Source organism: Phoca vitulina, unplaced genomic scaffold, assembly GCF_004348235.1.
Source record: "Phoca vitulina isolate PV1807 unplaced genomic scaffold, GSC_HSeal_1.0 scaffold43, whole genome shotgun sequence".
Taxonomy (NCBI): domain Eukaryota; kingdom Metazoa; phylum Chordata; class Mammalia; order Carnivora; family Phocidae; genus Phoca; species Phoca vitulina.
The window spans coordinates 3,770,710-3,785,806 of NW_022589746.1; the positions used below are offsets into that span (position 1 = coordinate 3,770,710).

The 15,097-nt window shown below is 54.6% G+C and overlaps 1 protein-coding gene across 3 annotated transcripts in view; it reads right to left on the reverse strand.

Moving 5' to 3' along the window:
• Positions 1 to 15,097, reverse strand: part of PCNX2 (pecanex 2) — a 304,545-nt gene that overhangs the window by 5,165 nt on the left and 284,283 nt on the right. For all 3 annotated transcript variants that reach the window (XM_032430306.1, XM_032430305.1, XM_032430304.1), the window contains 4 exons: positions 8,212 to 8,356; positions 7,489 to 7,719; positions 6,678 to 6,952; positions 5,803 to 5,987 (listed from right to left, as the gene is read on the reverse strand). In XM_032430306.1, coding sequence (XP_032286197.1) covers positions 5,803 to 5,987; positions 6,678 to 6,952; positions 7,489 to 7,719; positions 8,212 to 8,356 — 836 coding nt within the window. The remainder of the gene's footprint in view (positions 1 to 5,802; positions 5,988 to 6,677; positions 6,953 to 7,488; positions 7,720 to 8,211; positions 8,357 to 15,097) is intronic.

Genomic DNA, 15,097 nt, shown 5'->3' on the forward strand with positions numbered 1-15,097 from the left:
GGAAATACCAGAAAAATGACCCTTCTTGGTTCATTAGCCTGGCACCATTCTCTCATCTCGGATGGTTGTCTGGAAGGCCATGGTGCACATCCTCGCCAGCTGAAGGGTGGAGTCTTCCTCCCCAATCTGGGATTCAGATTAGCGAGGAATTCCTGACTGTTTTCTGCAAGGAGGTCACCAGCCTCTCCAATAGGGACCAGTCCCGTCCCGGCTGGGACATCTACTTTGTAGCGAGGCAAGAAGATGGTAGGCTGTCGGGCCAAAGTTGAGGCCGCACGGTGAGTGCTGGGTACAGCAGGGCCAGCAGATGCACAGGGTGGCAGGCTGGGGACAGTGCTCCTGCCTGAGCAGGACCCCAGGCCCAGGATTGGGACGTGCAGCTGGGAAATGAGTCAAGGAACAGGTGCGGCCCCAGTCATGGGAGTTGAGCTTGGGCCCCATAAAACAAGATCCCTTTCTTAGAATTTGGTTCACATTCACCCTTCAGACGGTTCCATCATTGCTACCTGGCTCAGCTTCTCGGTCGTGCCCTTTCAGAGAGGCCAGCCCTCTTCCTCGACCCCCCGGGGGCCTCCCTCCCACACGGCACTGAGCGCATGGGTGGTCACTGTCTGCTTTGTGGTAGTGTGTGGTACGGGCCATTGCCCTCCTGGCCCCCTTGAAGTGACAATGACTACATCGTCCCCACAGGTTCAGCACATGGACTGGCAGGAAGGGACAGCTGGGACCAGCCTGCAAAACTGACCTCACACTGAGCCTTAGAGCTTCTTAAATCCCCGATTAGGTGCAGAGTTAGCCCTGAGAACTTTAGCATGGGGCCAGGGCCTCTTATCCTTGGCCGTTAGAACCATTTGGGAAGCTTAGAAAATGCTGTGCCCTAGAGGCTGAGACCCCCGGGGTGTGCACCTGCAGGCTGCCCTTAGGCCCTCACTGCGCACGGGAGGGCGGCCTCTGGGGCGGGGAGCTGGGTCAGGGATTCTCCTGTTGTTCCAGGCCAAGGCCAGAGATCGGGGCACAGGAATCACCTCCCCTTGACTGGCGAACGGCCTTTAACGACCCCACGCTGGCTGGGCAGGCTCCTGGCCTCCTTTCTGGGAGCTGTGGTCTCCACTCATGTTGGCACAGGGCTTTGATTCAGCTGCACGGAGGGCGAGGAAGCCAGAGAAGACACAGCCCCTTGGGGATGGGAAATGCTGGCCTGCTGGGCATGGTGGGTGGGTGGCTTCCCACCACTGGCTGCGTCTCGTGGAAAGATCTCAGCAGCAGGTCCGAGGGGCAGGGCCAGCCAGCCAGGTGGGGCTGCCGGTCCCCAAGAGCGGCTCCTTCCCGGGGCCTCCTGTCCTTGGGACCTTGGGGCTTCTGCACACAGGACCTCAGGAATGGAAAACGCTGTGCCCTGAGCCCTCTCTGAGCCAGAAACCCTCCCTGGGTGCCCATGCCATCCATATCGGCCAAGGAGGAGGTCGGTGGAAGGGGTCCCGGCCAGACCTTGGAGGCCCAGCTGGGTGTGCTCTCCCCCGACGCCGTGGGCACTTGCGGGTACTTGCTGTTTACCAGGTATAAGGGTACACAGCACGGGAGCCTCAGGAAGCTCTCGCCTTCCTGTGCTTTGGTCCCCCGAGTCCTGGGGCTCTGACATGGGGCTCACAAGACAGCGCGTGTTTCTAACTGCCAAGGGACGGGGAGAGAAGAGACAAGGGTCCTGTCCTGTACTGCCCACGGGGAGCGAGCAGGTGCAAAGAACCTCCGCGGAGGGTGGCAAATAGCCCTGTATGGCTTCAACCACGTGGTAGTAAAAAAGAAGGTGACACTGAACTTTTCCAGGGGGCAGGAGGGAGAGGTGTCTGCGTCCTGAGTGTGGGAGAGGCAGGTTGTCCCTCTCGTATACCCATTTTGGGCCTTTCTAGATTTCTTTTGAGAGACCCACTCTGCCAGGATGCCCCCAGATTTCCCTGCATCAGCCAGAGCTCAGCCGGGGTTGGGGGGGGAAAGGGGGGTGATCCCCACCATCTCTTGTGTGGGACCCATGACCCCCAGCTTCCCTCAGCTCACTGGGCCCCCCTGGGAACGCTAATCCAAATGGTTGGAAAGGGTGGCCCCTCTGAAGCACTTGGACCCTTGAGCAGACCAGCTGGGGATCCTGGCTGCCTCCAGAGACACAGCTTGGATGCTCTAGGGGTGGTAGCTGCCTGTGGGAGACCAGGGGTCTGGTCCTCAGCTGCCCTTTGGGGTCCCTCTTCTTCCCAGGACTGTGCCAGCTCCATGTGGCCAGAGTCCTGTCCCCAAGGCATCACCAGGAGTGTGTCCACAACTAGGGTTCCTGGAGAACTCCTGAAAGACGTAAAGCTGGGCCCTGGGGAGATTTGGGCAGGGGGCTTGGGGCACCAAGGACAAGCCAACAGGATCAGCAGCTCCTGGTGCCAGTGGTCTGGGCTGTGATGAACAGATGCTGGTTACGTGGGAATAGGACCCAGTGTCTAGCCCTAAGGGAAGCCTCAGTGACAGTGGTGGAATTCAGCTCTCAAGAGTTTGGGGGGGGCCATCCCGCTGAGCGGCCACCTAGCTGGCACTTTAGAGGGCCCTACACAGGTCCTCCTCCCGCCCACCTCCCCCCACAGGACCAGGGAGCCATGGGAACAAGGGACAAGCCGACCCGCTCCCACACACTCCTGCCTAGAGCCCTGTGCAGGGCGCCTGGCACTCAGGATTCAAGGCCCAGATCCGGAGCCTGCATGGACCACTTGCCCGGGCTCCCCTCCAGGGTGGACGCTGGGCCTTCCTGCGGCTGTCGGCAGGGTAGAGATGGGGCATGGTGTGGCCGGCGCTAACGTCTGCAGGCCTGGATAGGAGCACCCACGGAGCCCGAGGGCCCCTCTGCCCCTGCCCCATCTCACCCAGCCCGGGGGCAGCAGACAGCTCCCCGGCCCTGACCTGCTGGGGGCCTGCCTGCTGGAGCCTCTCCAAGTGGCATTTGATCAGAGGCTGAGTGAGGGGGTGAAGGCTGATGTGAACGGTCCAAAATGACACCACTCCGGCAGCGAGGCGGAGACTTATGATCACGTGCCGCTGTCGGGGCTGGGGGCAGGGCCCGAGAGAGCAGGAGAGCAAGAGAGAGGTTCTTCCCGTGGTCGAAGCGGGGAAGGGAGGGCAGGCCTCGGGCCATGGCCCCTGTCCCTCCCAGCCCTCTGCCCCTCTGCAGCGGGCCACGCCCTCCTTCTGTAGGCCTGTCCGCCTGTGGACACAGGGCAGGCCTGTGGGGACAGCAGGGACAAAAAGGAAGGCGGCTGGCTGCTGTCCCCAGAACTGGGTGTCTGCTTTGCCTGCTCGTGGGCCAGAAGGAGGGCTGGAGCAGGTGCGGGATGGTGGCTCCATCAGCTCGATTCTGGGCTTGGGGACAAGGGCGGCACTTGATGAGGTGACGCAGCGTCCCCAGGGCCAGAGTGACGGGACCATGCACGGTGGTTAGGATGGCAGGTTCTGGGCTCGTCTTGCCTGGGTCTGTCTGAATCCCCGCTGGGTGACTCTGGGCAGTGACTTAACTTCTCTGTGCCCTATCTCCTCAGCTACCAGATGAGGACAGGGAGGGCCTCTCTCGTTGGGTCACAGTGAGGACCAGCGAATCTGCACTTGGAAAGCATGCAGGATGACACTGGGCAGCAGTGAGGGCTGGGGGACTGTTACTTATTATTACGATTTGTCACTGCTGCAGGGGTGCGCCTGATAGAACCCTGGCGGGCGGGCAGGTGGGCACACAACAGGAGGGGACAGCAGCAAGGCAGGTGGCTTCAAAGCCACTGGTGCTTGGCTGTGGGCTCCATCAAGCCCCTGAGCAAGACGACAGCGGGTCTCCGAGCCTGAGGCAGCCTCGGGCTGCAGGTGGGGACTGACAGTCACGCGTGCTGGGAGCCCAGGCCTGTGGCTGATGTCCCAGGCCCGCCTCGGTACAGTGTAGAGCACAGAAAGCCAGGAGTGACCTCGGTAGGAGCCGTTTTAAGAAGCAATAATGAAAAATTAACAGCTGGTTTGGGCTCTGGAAGATCCTGCTCCAACATCTGCCACAAAAATCATTGTATGTGCTCCCAGCTGCAGGCCTCTGGCTGTGAATGGGAAGAACATTCACTACCCAGGGTGTCCGGGTCCTGAGGGGAGGGAGGGACACTAGGGACACTAGGGAGGGACACGTCTGCCAGGCCAAGCAGCGTTGGCCCCTTTTTACTCGTAAAAAAGGGAAGAGGCGTCTCACGGGGTCCCAGGCTCGTCCAGCACGCCGGCCTCCAACTCGGAGGAGCTCGGGCCTCCTCCAGCCCAATCCCAGCCCCTCCCCCGACTCCAGACTTTCCTGGTGCAGACAAGTCACCTGGACAGACGTGCCAAGTGTGCAGGCATTTCTCCATTTGGAAGCTACCCTGCATTTTCCCATCTGGAAAATCGCTTCAATGATTCTGAAACTTAACATTGCTCATGCAGCAATAACAAGTGTTAACGAAGCAGTAAGACACTCCCAGCCTGAGAGTGAGTCTGGAGCACTGAGGCCTCTGGCCAGGCAGGGGCTCTGCTCAGCCCTCAGGGCAGATGGCTCCAGGCAGGAGCAGGTAGCACCAGCCACTCTGCCCAGCTACCCATCTCCCTCTCTCTCCCTACCTACCTTCTTCCCTTCCTTCCTAGCTTCCATCTTTCCATCTCTCGGTCTCGTCTATCTGTTCATCCATCGGTCACCTGCATCTCTCTCTATCTCCCTATGTATCTGTATTATTCTACTATCAGCTTTCTTTCTTTTTTTTCTTTCTTTCCTTCTTCCTTCATTTCTTTCTTTCTTTCTATCAGCTGTCTGTCTATCTTCCGTCTTGCCCGTGTTGTCTGTAAATCCTGTTGCAGTTAAATCCTCAGCCTTGCCTAGGGCACTTCCAGGAGGCACAGACTGGTCCTTGCTAACTCACTTGGTCAGAGCTGGCCCGTGGGACAGGCACATAGAGGCACTTAATGAAGGCTTCTGGATGGTGAGGAAGCACTGAGGCCAAAAGATGGAATCACTCACAGGTTGCAAAGTGCAAAGCCAAGCACTGATGTGCTGGCGGGAACCAGGACAGAGCATCTGCCTCTCCTGCATCCATCTACCTGGTATGTCCTCTGCGAGCCCTCAGTGTCACCTTTCCTAACCCAGCCGCCCCCTGTGGAGCGGGTTCTGGAACCTCATCCATCTGGTTGAGCCTAACTAGGTGGGCATTAGTTGAAAATTGATGTTAGACTTGAAACTCATCCCAAACGTGGACCAATGCACCTCCTCCATCCCGTCTGCTGGCATCCCTTTTCCCCTCTTTTGTTACCCTCTGAAATGTCAGGTGTACATGGGGGAGGTGGGAACCAGAGAGAAGCAGGAATGGGGGAGCAGGAGGCCTGTCTGTGCAGCCCACAGATTCAGAGAGGGAGAGGATCCACTCTCAGAAGGATGCACACGCCAGCCTGGATCAGTAGCCACAGCACTGCCAGCCACAGAAGGCGCACGATCCAATGGCCACTGAACGAGGGAGAGGTGGGATGGAGGGAGTGGCCAGTGGACAGATGGACAGACAGATGGCTGGCTACGGTAATAGACAAGAGATGGATAAAGGATAAAACCTGAGTCTAACAGAGTTTTTTTGCGAGCAGAGTCAGTAAATTTGGGGCATCCTTTGGCCCAATCCTGATTTATTTTCTTTTTGCAAGAAGGAGCTCTTGCAGGTTAGAATACAGCATCACCTGTGGCGTTGGTCACTGGGACCAAAGGAGCTTCGATCAGTAACCTTGAGGCCCCCCTGCACCCACCTGTCCTCTGTGTCCCTTCGCGGGGTGACCAGTGGTGGGTTCCATCTTTTCCGGGCTGTTCCGTGCTGCTCTCCTGGTTCTCGCCGCCCGGAGCGCGGCCGCCGCCTGCAGAGGGGGCAGCCCTCCCGTCCACGTCTTCAATGTTGCCGGCGCCTCCCTGGCCAGAATCACAGCCCTTGCGCACCCTGGGAGGGGAGAGGGACCTCAAGCGCTCTCAGCAGACATTCCTACCCCCTCCAGGGCTGCCCCCCACCCATGTCGGAGTCAGGGTGGAAGACTGCGCTCCACAGGTGAGCAGCACACCTGGGCAGTAGGGGAGAGGGGGGCTCCTGGTCCCCAAATGCCAGTGCGTGGTAAATGAATAAACTGCCCTGGGGTGAATAAGCTACAGCCCTGCCCTTCCGAAAGAACCCTGGGCTCTGGGGCCTGAGATGAGCAGCTCTGCCACACTCCACGGCCGCTCCTCCTCAAATCCATTCCAGCTAACCCGAGACCTTTCCACAAGCGAGCAGAGGGCTTACTGGATGAGAGCCGCACGCCGGGGTGGGGGCGGTGGGAGGGGGCTCAGGCCTGGTCTCCCTGACAGAGGTGGAACAGTTACACCTGCAGACCCACAACCTCTGCAAGAATGCGAGCCGGACCTCAGCCTCGGCCAGTGTGAGGGACACAGAGTCTCATCTGTGTGAGGCTCCCCCCGACTCATCCTCTGAAACTGCTTGTGGAGACAAATGATCTGTTAGGCCGCTTGGGAATAGCAGTTTTCATCGTACGTGGAAATGGTGGTCAACAGTGAAACTCTAACCAGAAATGGGGGAGCTCTACACGCACCCCCCACCCCCAGCATCTGGATGAAGGCCTGGGTGGGAAAGGCCTACCTTAACCACTTGGTTCGGAACCACGTCCTGATGCCGTCCAAAGTGACGGGGCCGCTCCAGACACTCTGCAGCTGCCTGTGGGTCCCTAGGTAGGACGTGGTTAGCGGGGAGACATACATGGGGTACCCCAGAGGCTGGTCACAGGAGGAATTAATCAAGTTTCGGAGGACCTGCTTGTTGTTCTGGATGCTTCCACGCTCTGGGTTGCGGTTGCGAAGGAATATGAGCTCTTGCTGCTGGCCGGCCCAGAGGCCACGGACACATTCTTTGTTAACCTGCGGGTCGGGGAAGGAACGGGGAGGAGAGCGGATGACGGCGCGTGTTTTCAGTCTGCTGGTTTTACCCTACAGACCGTGAGCAGGGCTGTGGGTCTGAATATCAGTGACTACACCACTCTGGCCTAAAGCCGTTTCCACGGTCAGGCCAGAAGAGCGGTCCTAGAAGATGGGTATGATGCCACTTTCATGGGGAAACGGCAAAAAGAAAGTTGTTGTTTTCGATCCAGTGTTTGAAGCAATACAAAGAGAAGAAATACTGGTGAGAAAGCCTTCAGGTCCAGGAATAGGTTATTAAAGTTCTGGAAGTTTAGAGAACTAGAAAGTGTTTACAAATAAGCCAGATCCTGACCCTCATCTACATGGGCATCTACCAGGACTTCTTGCCAAAGCCCCTGCCTACACACTAGTTCTCAGGGGCGGGAATGACCCTGGCCCCCTGGCCCACCTCTGCTCCCCCAAGACCGTGTCCCTGAAAGAGAAGCTGGCCCAGGGACGCGAGCGCTGGTACCAGCCGGGAGGTAGGGCCACTGTACCTTGATAACCTTGAAGCTCAGGAAGCTCCTGTGGAGCATGATGACCTTGTACTCGTCCGTGCCCTCGTCCACCACGTGCCGCAGGGTGAGCAGCTCCTCCTTGTTGGACAGCACGGCGCCCCTCCAGGCTGGGTCACCCTCGTGGCAGATCACTACTTTCTTCTCAAAGGACTGGATGGCCTCATAGAGGACCCCTGGGTCTTCATATTCGTCGGGGCAGGTGAACTGGTCCTGGAGGAAGGAAGTCCGTTTGCGGACTCAGGTGGACCAGAGAGCTGACCCGGGGGTGAGTGTGCAGACGGTGACTCAGCCGATGACCCCAAGAGCCAAGCCCACATCCACATGGACTCTTCCCCTCTCCTTCCAAATCCCGAGCTGGGTAGGGGACACCTCCTCCTCCCACTGTCCTAACTGCTGGAACGTGCCCAGGGAAACAGCTTTGTGGCTTAGGTTTGGGAACTTGAGATGTCATTTTCTCTGGCCAGTTCCCCTTTTCTGTCCTAGCACAGTATCCCCACCTCCTAGCCACTCTCGAGGGCCAGTAGCCGCTGGCTGATGTCAAGAATATCTGGGTGGCCTCAATGCTTAGTTACCCAAGTAACACACCCACTCACAAATGTCATGCCAAGAAAAGGGACCTGAAATGTCTTGTTTGCTCCCTAATGTTTCAGACTTACCTTTTTTTAAAAAAATGAATTTTTTAAAACTTTTTTATTTTTTTACCTGGTGAAGCTTCAGGGACATCCTGATGGCCGGAGCAACAACCTTATGCAGAAGGTCCATGTCGGCAAATACCCACTCGTCTCGTGCTGTGATTCTGAAGTCACCTTTGAAGAGGGCGTGAAGGCCATACAGGAAAGAATCCAAGCTGTAAAGCAAAGTTCGACTTACCGTTCACTCACACTGAACAGTGTTCAGAAACCTGTCACTCTGAGCAAGGTCTGAGGCTCCCACCTGTCATGTCAAGAATGACCGTCATGCCTTGCAAAGGCTGTCTGAGGCGGAGTGCACCGATGCCCAGACCCTCCCAACAACGGGCAGAATGGCCAGCCTCAGAAACCGTGCCCGCCTGCCCCCGAGTCCCTCATGTTGAGCTCCGAGAGTGAGGGTGCAGGTCCTGGTCACTGCGAGCCTCCACATGCGGCTGGTCTGTTCCAGGACTCCCAGCGGTGCCCTTCTCAGGGGGTGACTGACAGGGCCCCCTGGGGAACAGCCCAGAGCGTGTGCTGTTCTCCTTTGGTTTCTCAGTATCACTGGCAGGCTACGTGACTCGTAATAAAAACTGGATTCTACCACAGGGTGGAGAGGAAGAAAATGAAACCCAGTAGAATTTCAAATGGGCCATTCAGATTCTCCGAGCACATCTGCTTCCCAGCCGCACCCTTGGGTGAATGACTGTGGAAGTGGCCTCATGGGGGGGGGGGGGGGCGGTTAAAATGAATGACCGAAGGGTTTCGCAGGATTATCCGGGTTTTCCCATTTCCAGGCTTTTCCTGCTCGCCTTCCATTTCCTGCACATAGTTGAGCATTGCCTGGATCGAGAACACAAGAGTCCACCCAAGGGAAATCTCCCACGGTCTGGGCACTTTACAGTTGGGATGAACGTTGGGGAACCCGGCTTTGGGAAGGCAATGGATCCTGTACAATGGGAACAGGAAGAGGTGTTCTTCCTACTTTATTTCCACGAGTATACTCAGTCGAACAACCCTGGCCTCTTACTGAGGTGGTTATGAGGTGGGTATAAAGCAAAAGCAGTCCTGATAGGGCTGAACTGGGACAGAATGAGCAGGAAAATGTGTGAGAAGGACAATCTCTGAGGATGGCTGCTCGTAAGGATTTAATGAGTTGGCTCACCGAGCCAGACTTTTGATTCAGCACAGCACATTAGACCTGCACGTCAGGGGAATCATTCCAACTGATGGCTATTTTAGCATTTCGTGGCAAAACGTACCACTATCATTAATTTCCTTCTGGAACTCTCTTGAGAGGGATGCCGAGGCCTCGAGTCAGAGCAGACTGTGGGAAATGGAAGTAGCTGAGGTCTAGGCAGGTGGGGCTCAGGATGCTGTGGTCTGGAGGAGCCCAGAAACTTCCAGAAAGAGTTCCAGGAGGCAGCCTTCTCAAAAGGCTCTCCCCTCACGGAACAAAGACTTCCTGGGGCTGCGAGCTTTAGCGACCACCTGGGAGGCACCGAGGAGGGAGCTACAAGACAGCAGGGCCGGGATGCAGCAGGGCGAATGCCAAGAGCAGAAGCTTTACAGTAATGAGTACTACCTGCTGTTGGCTGAAAACATCCGAAAATGCCCCTGTCATCAGATGGGAGCTAAGCACTGAGAAGGAACAGCTAAGCAGCAGGACATGGGTGGGTCTTCCTCTGAAAAGGATTAGGAATGCCATGTTGCTTGCACACACAGGAAGACAAAACACTCCTCCAAACATGGGGATGGGGATGGTGGCAAAGGAAGATTAACGGACTCGCCCAGATAACCAGAGCGGCCCCTGCAGACCAGAGAGCAGAGCAAGGAGTTCAAGGCGCCAGGCTCTCGTTTGCTCAGTGCAGGTGCAGGGTAACCACAGACTGCTCACTCATCAGGAGGGAAAACACCCCTTCCATGCGAAGGCCCCCGGCAACAGATGCTTGTCATTTTTGGGGGGAGAAAATGACGTCAGACCTAATGCTGTTCTTTTAAAATGATTCTCAATGTAGGAAACCAACCCTGAATCAGAATTCCACTGGACTGGCGGTATTATCCCTAGCACCTTAAAGGTAACGGCATCCTGAAAGAAAGGTGTTTCATTATCCTTGAGAATGAAGAGGAGGAAGGCAGAGGGATGTGATGAGCTGGGGAGGGCTCTGAGGGGCAGAGCCAGGTCTCTGGGACACCTGCAGCACGTTTCAGATTTGGAGCTTCATAGTGCTTTGTCTTTTTAAGATTCCACTGAGCGATACCGAGCTCCCACCCCCAGGCCAAGAGCTGGAGTGGGGAAAGAGTACCATGTCTGAGTCAATCAAGGTTGGCCTTCATGGGGACTAAACTGCCACCCCCTATCCCCCCTCTAACTCCCCCCCACCCGACCTGGGATATTAGTGAGACATGTTGTCTCACCTGTCCTATCACAGAGTTTGTTGGCCAGGCAATCACCCGTGCAGGGGCAACTGTGTCCAGATGTGTGGGATTAGGTAGAGGCCAAGGCAGACTGGGTCCCTGAAGAAACTGGACACGTGTATAATCGTGTGTTAAAGACGCATATGCACACGTAGAGAGCCAAAGACCACGGTGTGGAGATAAGCATGGGCTTCCAAGGCACTAAATGCAGGCTAAAATTTCAGTAAAAAGAGCACTAGAAAAATATTACTCCTTGATGATGAGTAGTTAGTGCTTGAGTGCATTTTCCTTTTAAGCGAAAAGACTGGTATGTATTGTTTAGGCTGTAAGACCACGCCACTCAACCCGAGAACACATCTAGTGTCCTGGCCCTCCAGCTGACTCCTTGAGAGGGACTGTGTCTGCACTGCTTCCCGCTTGGCCCTGAGCCCCTCTCCTGCAAGGTTCCATCCACACTCCCCAGGCCGAGGACTGGAGTCATGATCTTGCCTTTCTCACGACATGTGCATTTGTGCACGTGTGTGTGCGTGCGTGTGTGTGCATGTGTGTGTGTGCACGTGTGTGTGTGCGTGTGTGTGTACACGTGTGTGTGTGTGCATGTGTGCGTTAGAACAGACGTTCCAGCCTCTGGCTTGGCATGACTCTGCAGCCCCAGCAGACACCAACGACCATAAAGCTGGGTCTCCAATAATACTCTGATTGCCCAAACTCCCCGTGCTTGTCTTTCTGGTTCCTGACCCAGCTTCCTATGAACTATGACATAACTGCTGGTGACGCATATGGATGAGAGGCTGGGGTTGTTGATACTTAAGCACCGTTGCTCCCAGCCCCTCTAGAAAAGGCTGTTTTCTAGCTTGAGGCTCTGGCTGTCACTTGCAGAGCCAGCCACTGCCGGTGTGTGAGCTTGGCCCAAGGCTTACGCTTTAACTGGTCTTGCTCATCTCAGCACCCTCGCCATCACCTTTCACAGCAAGGACAATTTGAGGATGGCCAGTCGAAGCAAGGCTGTTTGTTTTCACCGTCTTGTAACTCCGCTTTCTTTATTTACAGAGTCCTCCTCCTGGCTCTATTCTAGCCTGAGGTTGCTTATGCCCCTCTAAGCCCCACTTTTGTTCAACATCACTGATGGGCTTAGCCCATCCCTCATCTCTATCCTCTCTCACTGGTTCTCAACTGCTGGCAATTTGGGCCCCTGGGGGCCATTTGGAAACCTTTTTGTATGTCACAACTGGGGCAGGGAGGAGGGCGGTGGTGTGTTCTGTCACCTAGTGGGGAGAAGTCAGGCAGGTTTGCTGCAACAAAGCAACAAAGAACCATGCAGCCCAAAGGTTCATCGTGCCTCTGCTGAGAAGCTGCTCTTCCTGAGAAAAAGCACCACGCAAGGGAGGTTACAGATTTCCAGTTTTGGACAATGGGGTCATTATCTTGGATCCTGGCTTAATGAATTTTAGGGTTCGGGGGGAAACAACTTTAATGCCAGGATAGTTCCTGCAGGACTTGCAGTGGGCTCTCCAGAACAATGACTGATTTGTTCATTTTCACTCCTTTCCAAACAGGCCCATAGACTGTGTGTTTACAGCTCAGCATTGCGAAGAGCCTTCTGTTGCCGCGCATCTCGCAGTAAACGGAGAGCTGGTAGACCATATGCGAACAATTAAGTGTGATTTGCAGGCTGGGTTTCCCTGTGCTTACCGATTAGTAACGGAGCTGCATAGGGAGCTGGGCCTGTCCGCCTCAGTCGGTACTCCAGGCTCAGAGAGCACGTCCAGCTCGGGAGCCCAGCATGCCTTCGTGTGCTTTACTCCCTCTGTGCAATTCAGCAACCTGCCCTGGTTTTGTGGCTAATTCCACCACCCCAGCCATATTCTCCAGCTAAAGATCCACCCCCACCCCCAGTACTAACAAACAACAATGATCCAGGTGACTAGCACCACCTCTGAGCAACAGGAAGTGAGACAGAGGTTGATAATTTCCATTTCTCTGATGGTTTGTGGATTACTAAGCCCTTTCCATCACATTAGCTCAACTCATTCTCGTGGGTGCTTGCACAAGATATATTATTCTAGCCCTTTCCTTTAAGAGGAAACAGGCCAGAAAGGGATAAGAAAGAGGGTAAGACAGGTGGGAACAAACACTCTGTATCTCATGCCACGGAAGATGCATCAGAGCAAAGCCACGGCTGCCTTCTGCTTCCCCACCCGTCCAGGAAACCCAGCCTTGCGTTGAGAGTGTGTAACTGGACCATCTTCTTACAGACCAGCCCAGAGGCTCTGTTAGAATGAACTAGTTCTTGAAGCTAGTCCATCGGCTTTAAAATCAAACTAGCCCCCAGATCCCAGCTACCTCCTACCTGGTGAAGAGCACTCTGACAGAAAGCAATGGCATCCCTCAGGTAGGATCAAGGTGCTTCACTAGGTTTTAGAGTTCAGGTACCACACAGAGAGGCACCTATGGCCCCAAAGAGCTGGGAGCCAGAAACCTAAACCCAAGCTTCAGTTTTGGCTCTGATACTTGTGGATACTGGCGAGTCCCTTGTCCTCATTATCATCTTTTTCTTTCTGCGTTCATCCTTAAAATCAGGCTTGTCCAGGGAGATGTGGAGGCTGGGTGAGGGGCTGGCTAAGATCTCTTTACATTGGGGACTGGGTGCACAAGTGTGGTTTCAGGACAATGGACATGGGTCAGTGGGGGGAGAGAACAAATCCACCCCAATGTCCAGCATTCATCTGTCCCCCGAGACCCATGCCTGAGTCCTGAAAGATGCAGAAGACAAGTTCAAGACAGCGGGAACATTGAGAGCACAAGGCAGAAGTAACTCCCATTGGTGAGGGCCCGGGCCAGCAGGACAGAGGGTGGAGCATCCCTGAGCATGGACCACCGTGAGCTTCGGGAGCCATGAGGCACATCAGCATGCACCTTCAGCAGCTCTCGGCAGTACAACCCCACACAGGAGCCATCCACAAAGAAAGCTTAGGGATGTGAGGAGGGTGGGGATGCTTGCCGCAGGGATGGGGGCGATCTGAGGAATTCCTACAGAGTAGACGGGGTTAATGGTGGCACAGAGTGGTGGTCAGGAACAGGACTCTGGAGGCTGGGCAGGACTCCACCGTGGTGAAACACTACGCCAGTCACTTCTCTGTGCCCTGGTTTTTCCAGCTGTAAAAACGGGGCCAGTATAAAATTAACAAGTCAGGAAATGACAGATGTTGGCGGGGATGCGGAGAAAGGGGAACCCTCCTACACTGTTGGTGGGAATGCAAGCTGGTGCAGCCACTCTGGAAAACAGTATGGAGGTTCCTCAAAAAGTTGAAAATAGAGCTACCATATGATCCAGCAATTGCACTACTGGGTATTTACCCCAAAGATACAAAAGTAGGGACCCGAAAGGGTACGTGCACCCCGATGTTTATAGCAGCAATGTCCACAATAGCCAAACTGTGGAAAGAGCCAAGATGTCCATCAACAGATGAATGGATAAAGAAGATGTGGTATATATATACAATGGAATATTATGCAGCCATCAAAAGGAATGAGATCTTGCCATTTGCAACGACGTGGATGGAACTGGAGGGTATTATGCTGAGTGAAATAAGTCAAACAGAGAAAGACATGTATCATATGACCTCACTGATATGAGGAATTCTTAATCTCAGGAAATAAACTGAGGGTTGCTGGAGTGGGGGGTGGGGTGGGAGGGATGGGGTGACTGGGTGATGCACACTGGGGAGGGTATGTGCTCTGGTAAGCGCTGTGAATTGTGCAAGACTGTTGAATCTCAGATCTGTACCTCTGAAACAAATAATGCAATATATGTTAAGAAAGAAAAGAAGAAGAAGAAGAATGTAGCAGGAGGGGAAGAACGAAGGGGGGGAAATCGGAGGGGGAGAAGAACCATGAGAGACGATGGACTCTGAAAAACAAACTGAGGGTTCTAGAGGGGAGGGGGGTGGGAGGATGGGTTAGCCTGGTGATGGGTATTGAGGAGGGCACGTTCTGCATGGAGCACTGGGTGTTATGCACAAACAATGAATCATGGAACACTATATCTAAAACTAATGATGTAATGTATGGGGATTAACATAACAATAAAAAAAATTAAAAAAAAAAAAAACGGGGCCAGTAACAGTACCTACCTCATCATCTCTCAAGCTTCCATAGAGGACGGAATGTGTAAACTCGCATCAAGCACTGAGCACCGTCCCCCATACGTACATAAGTGTTTGCTGCTACCTTTAGTCTCATTTTAGCATAAGCTTCAGAAATAAACCAAAGGACGTTTATGCTGCAGAATCCCACCTAATAACAGGAAAGCAAGGGTGTGGCCTTCAGTGATGTTTTTTCAACTAAATCCCAAACAAATGATGAAAGATTAATTCCCAAGCGAGAAATCATTAAAAAGCAAGATTTGTTGAAAAGCTTTTTAAAAGTACATTTGAGGGGTCCCTGGGTGGCTCAGTCAGTGAAGCGTCTGCCTTCGGCTCAGGTCATGATCCCAGGGTCCT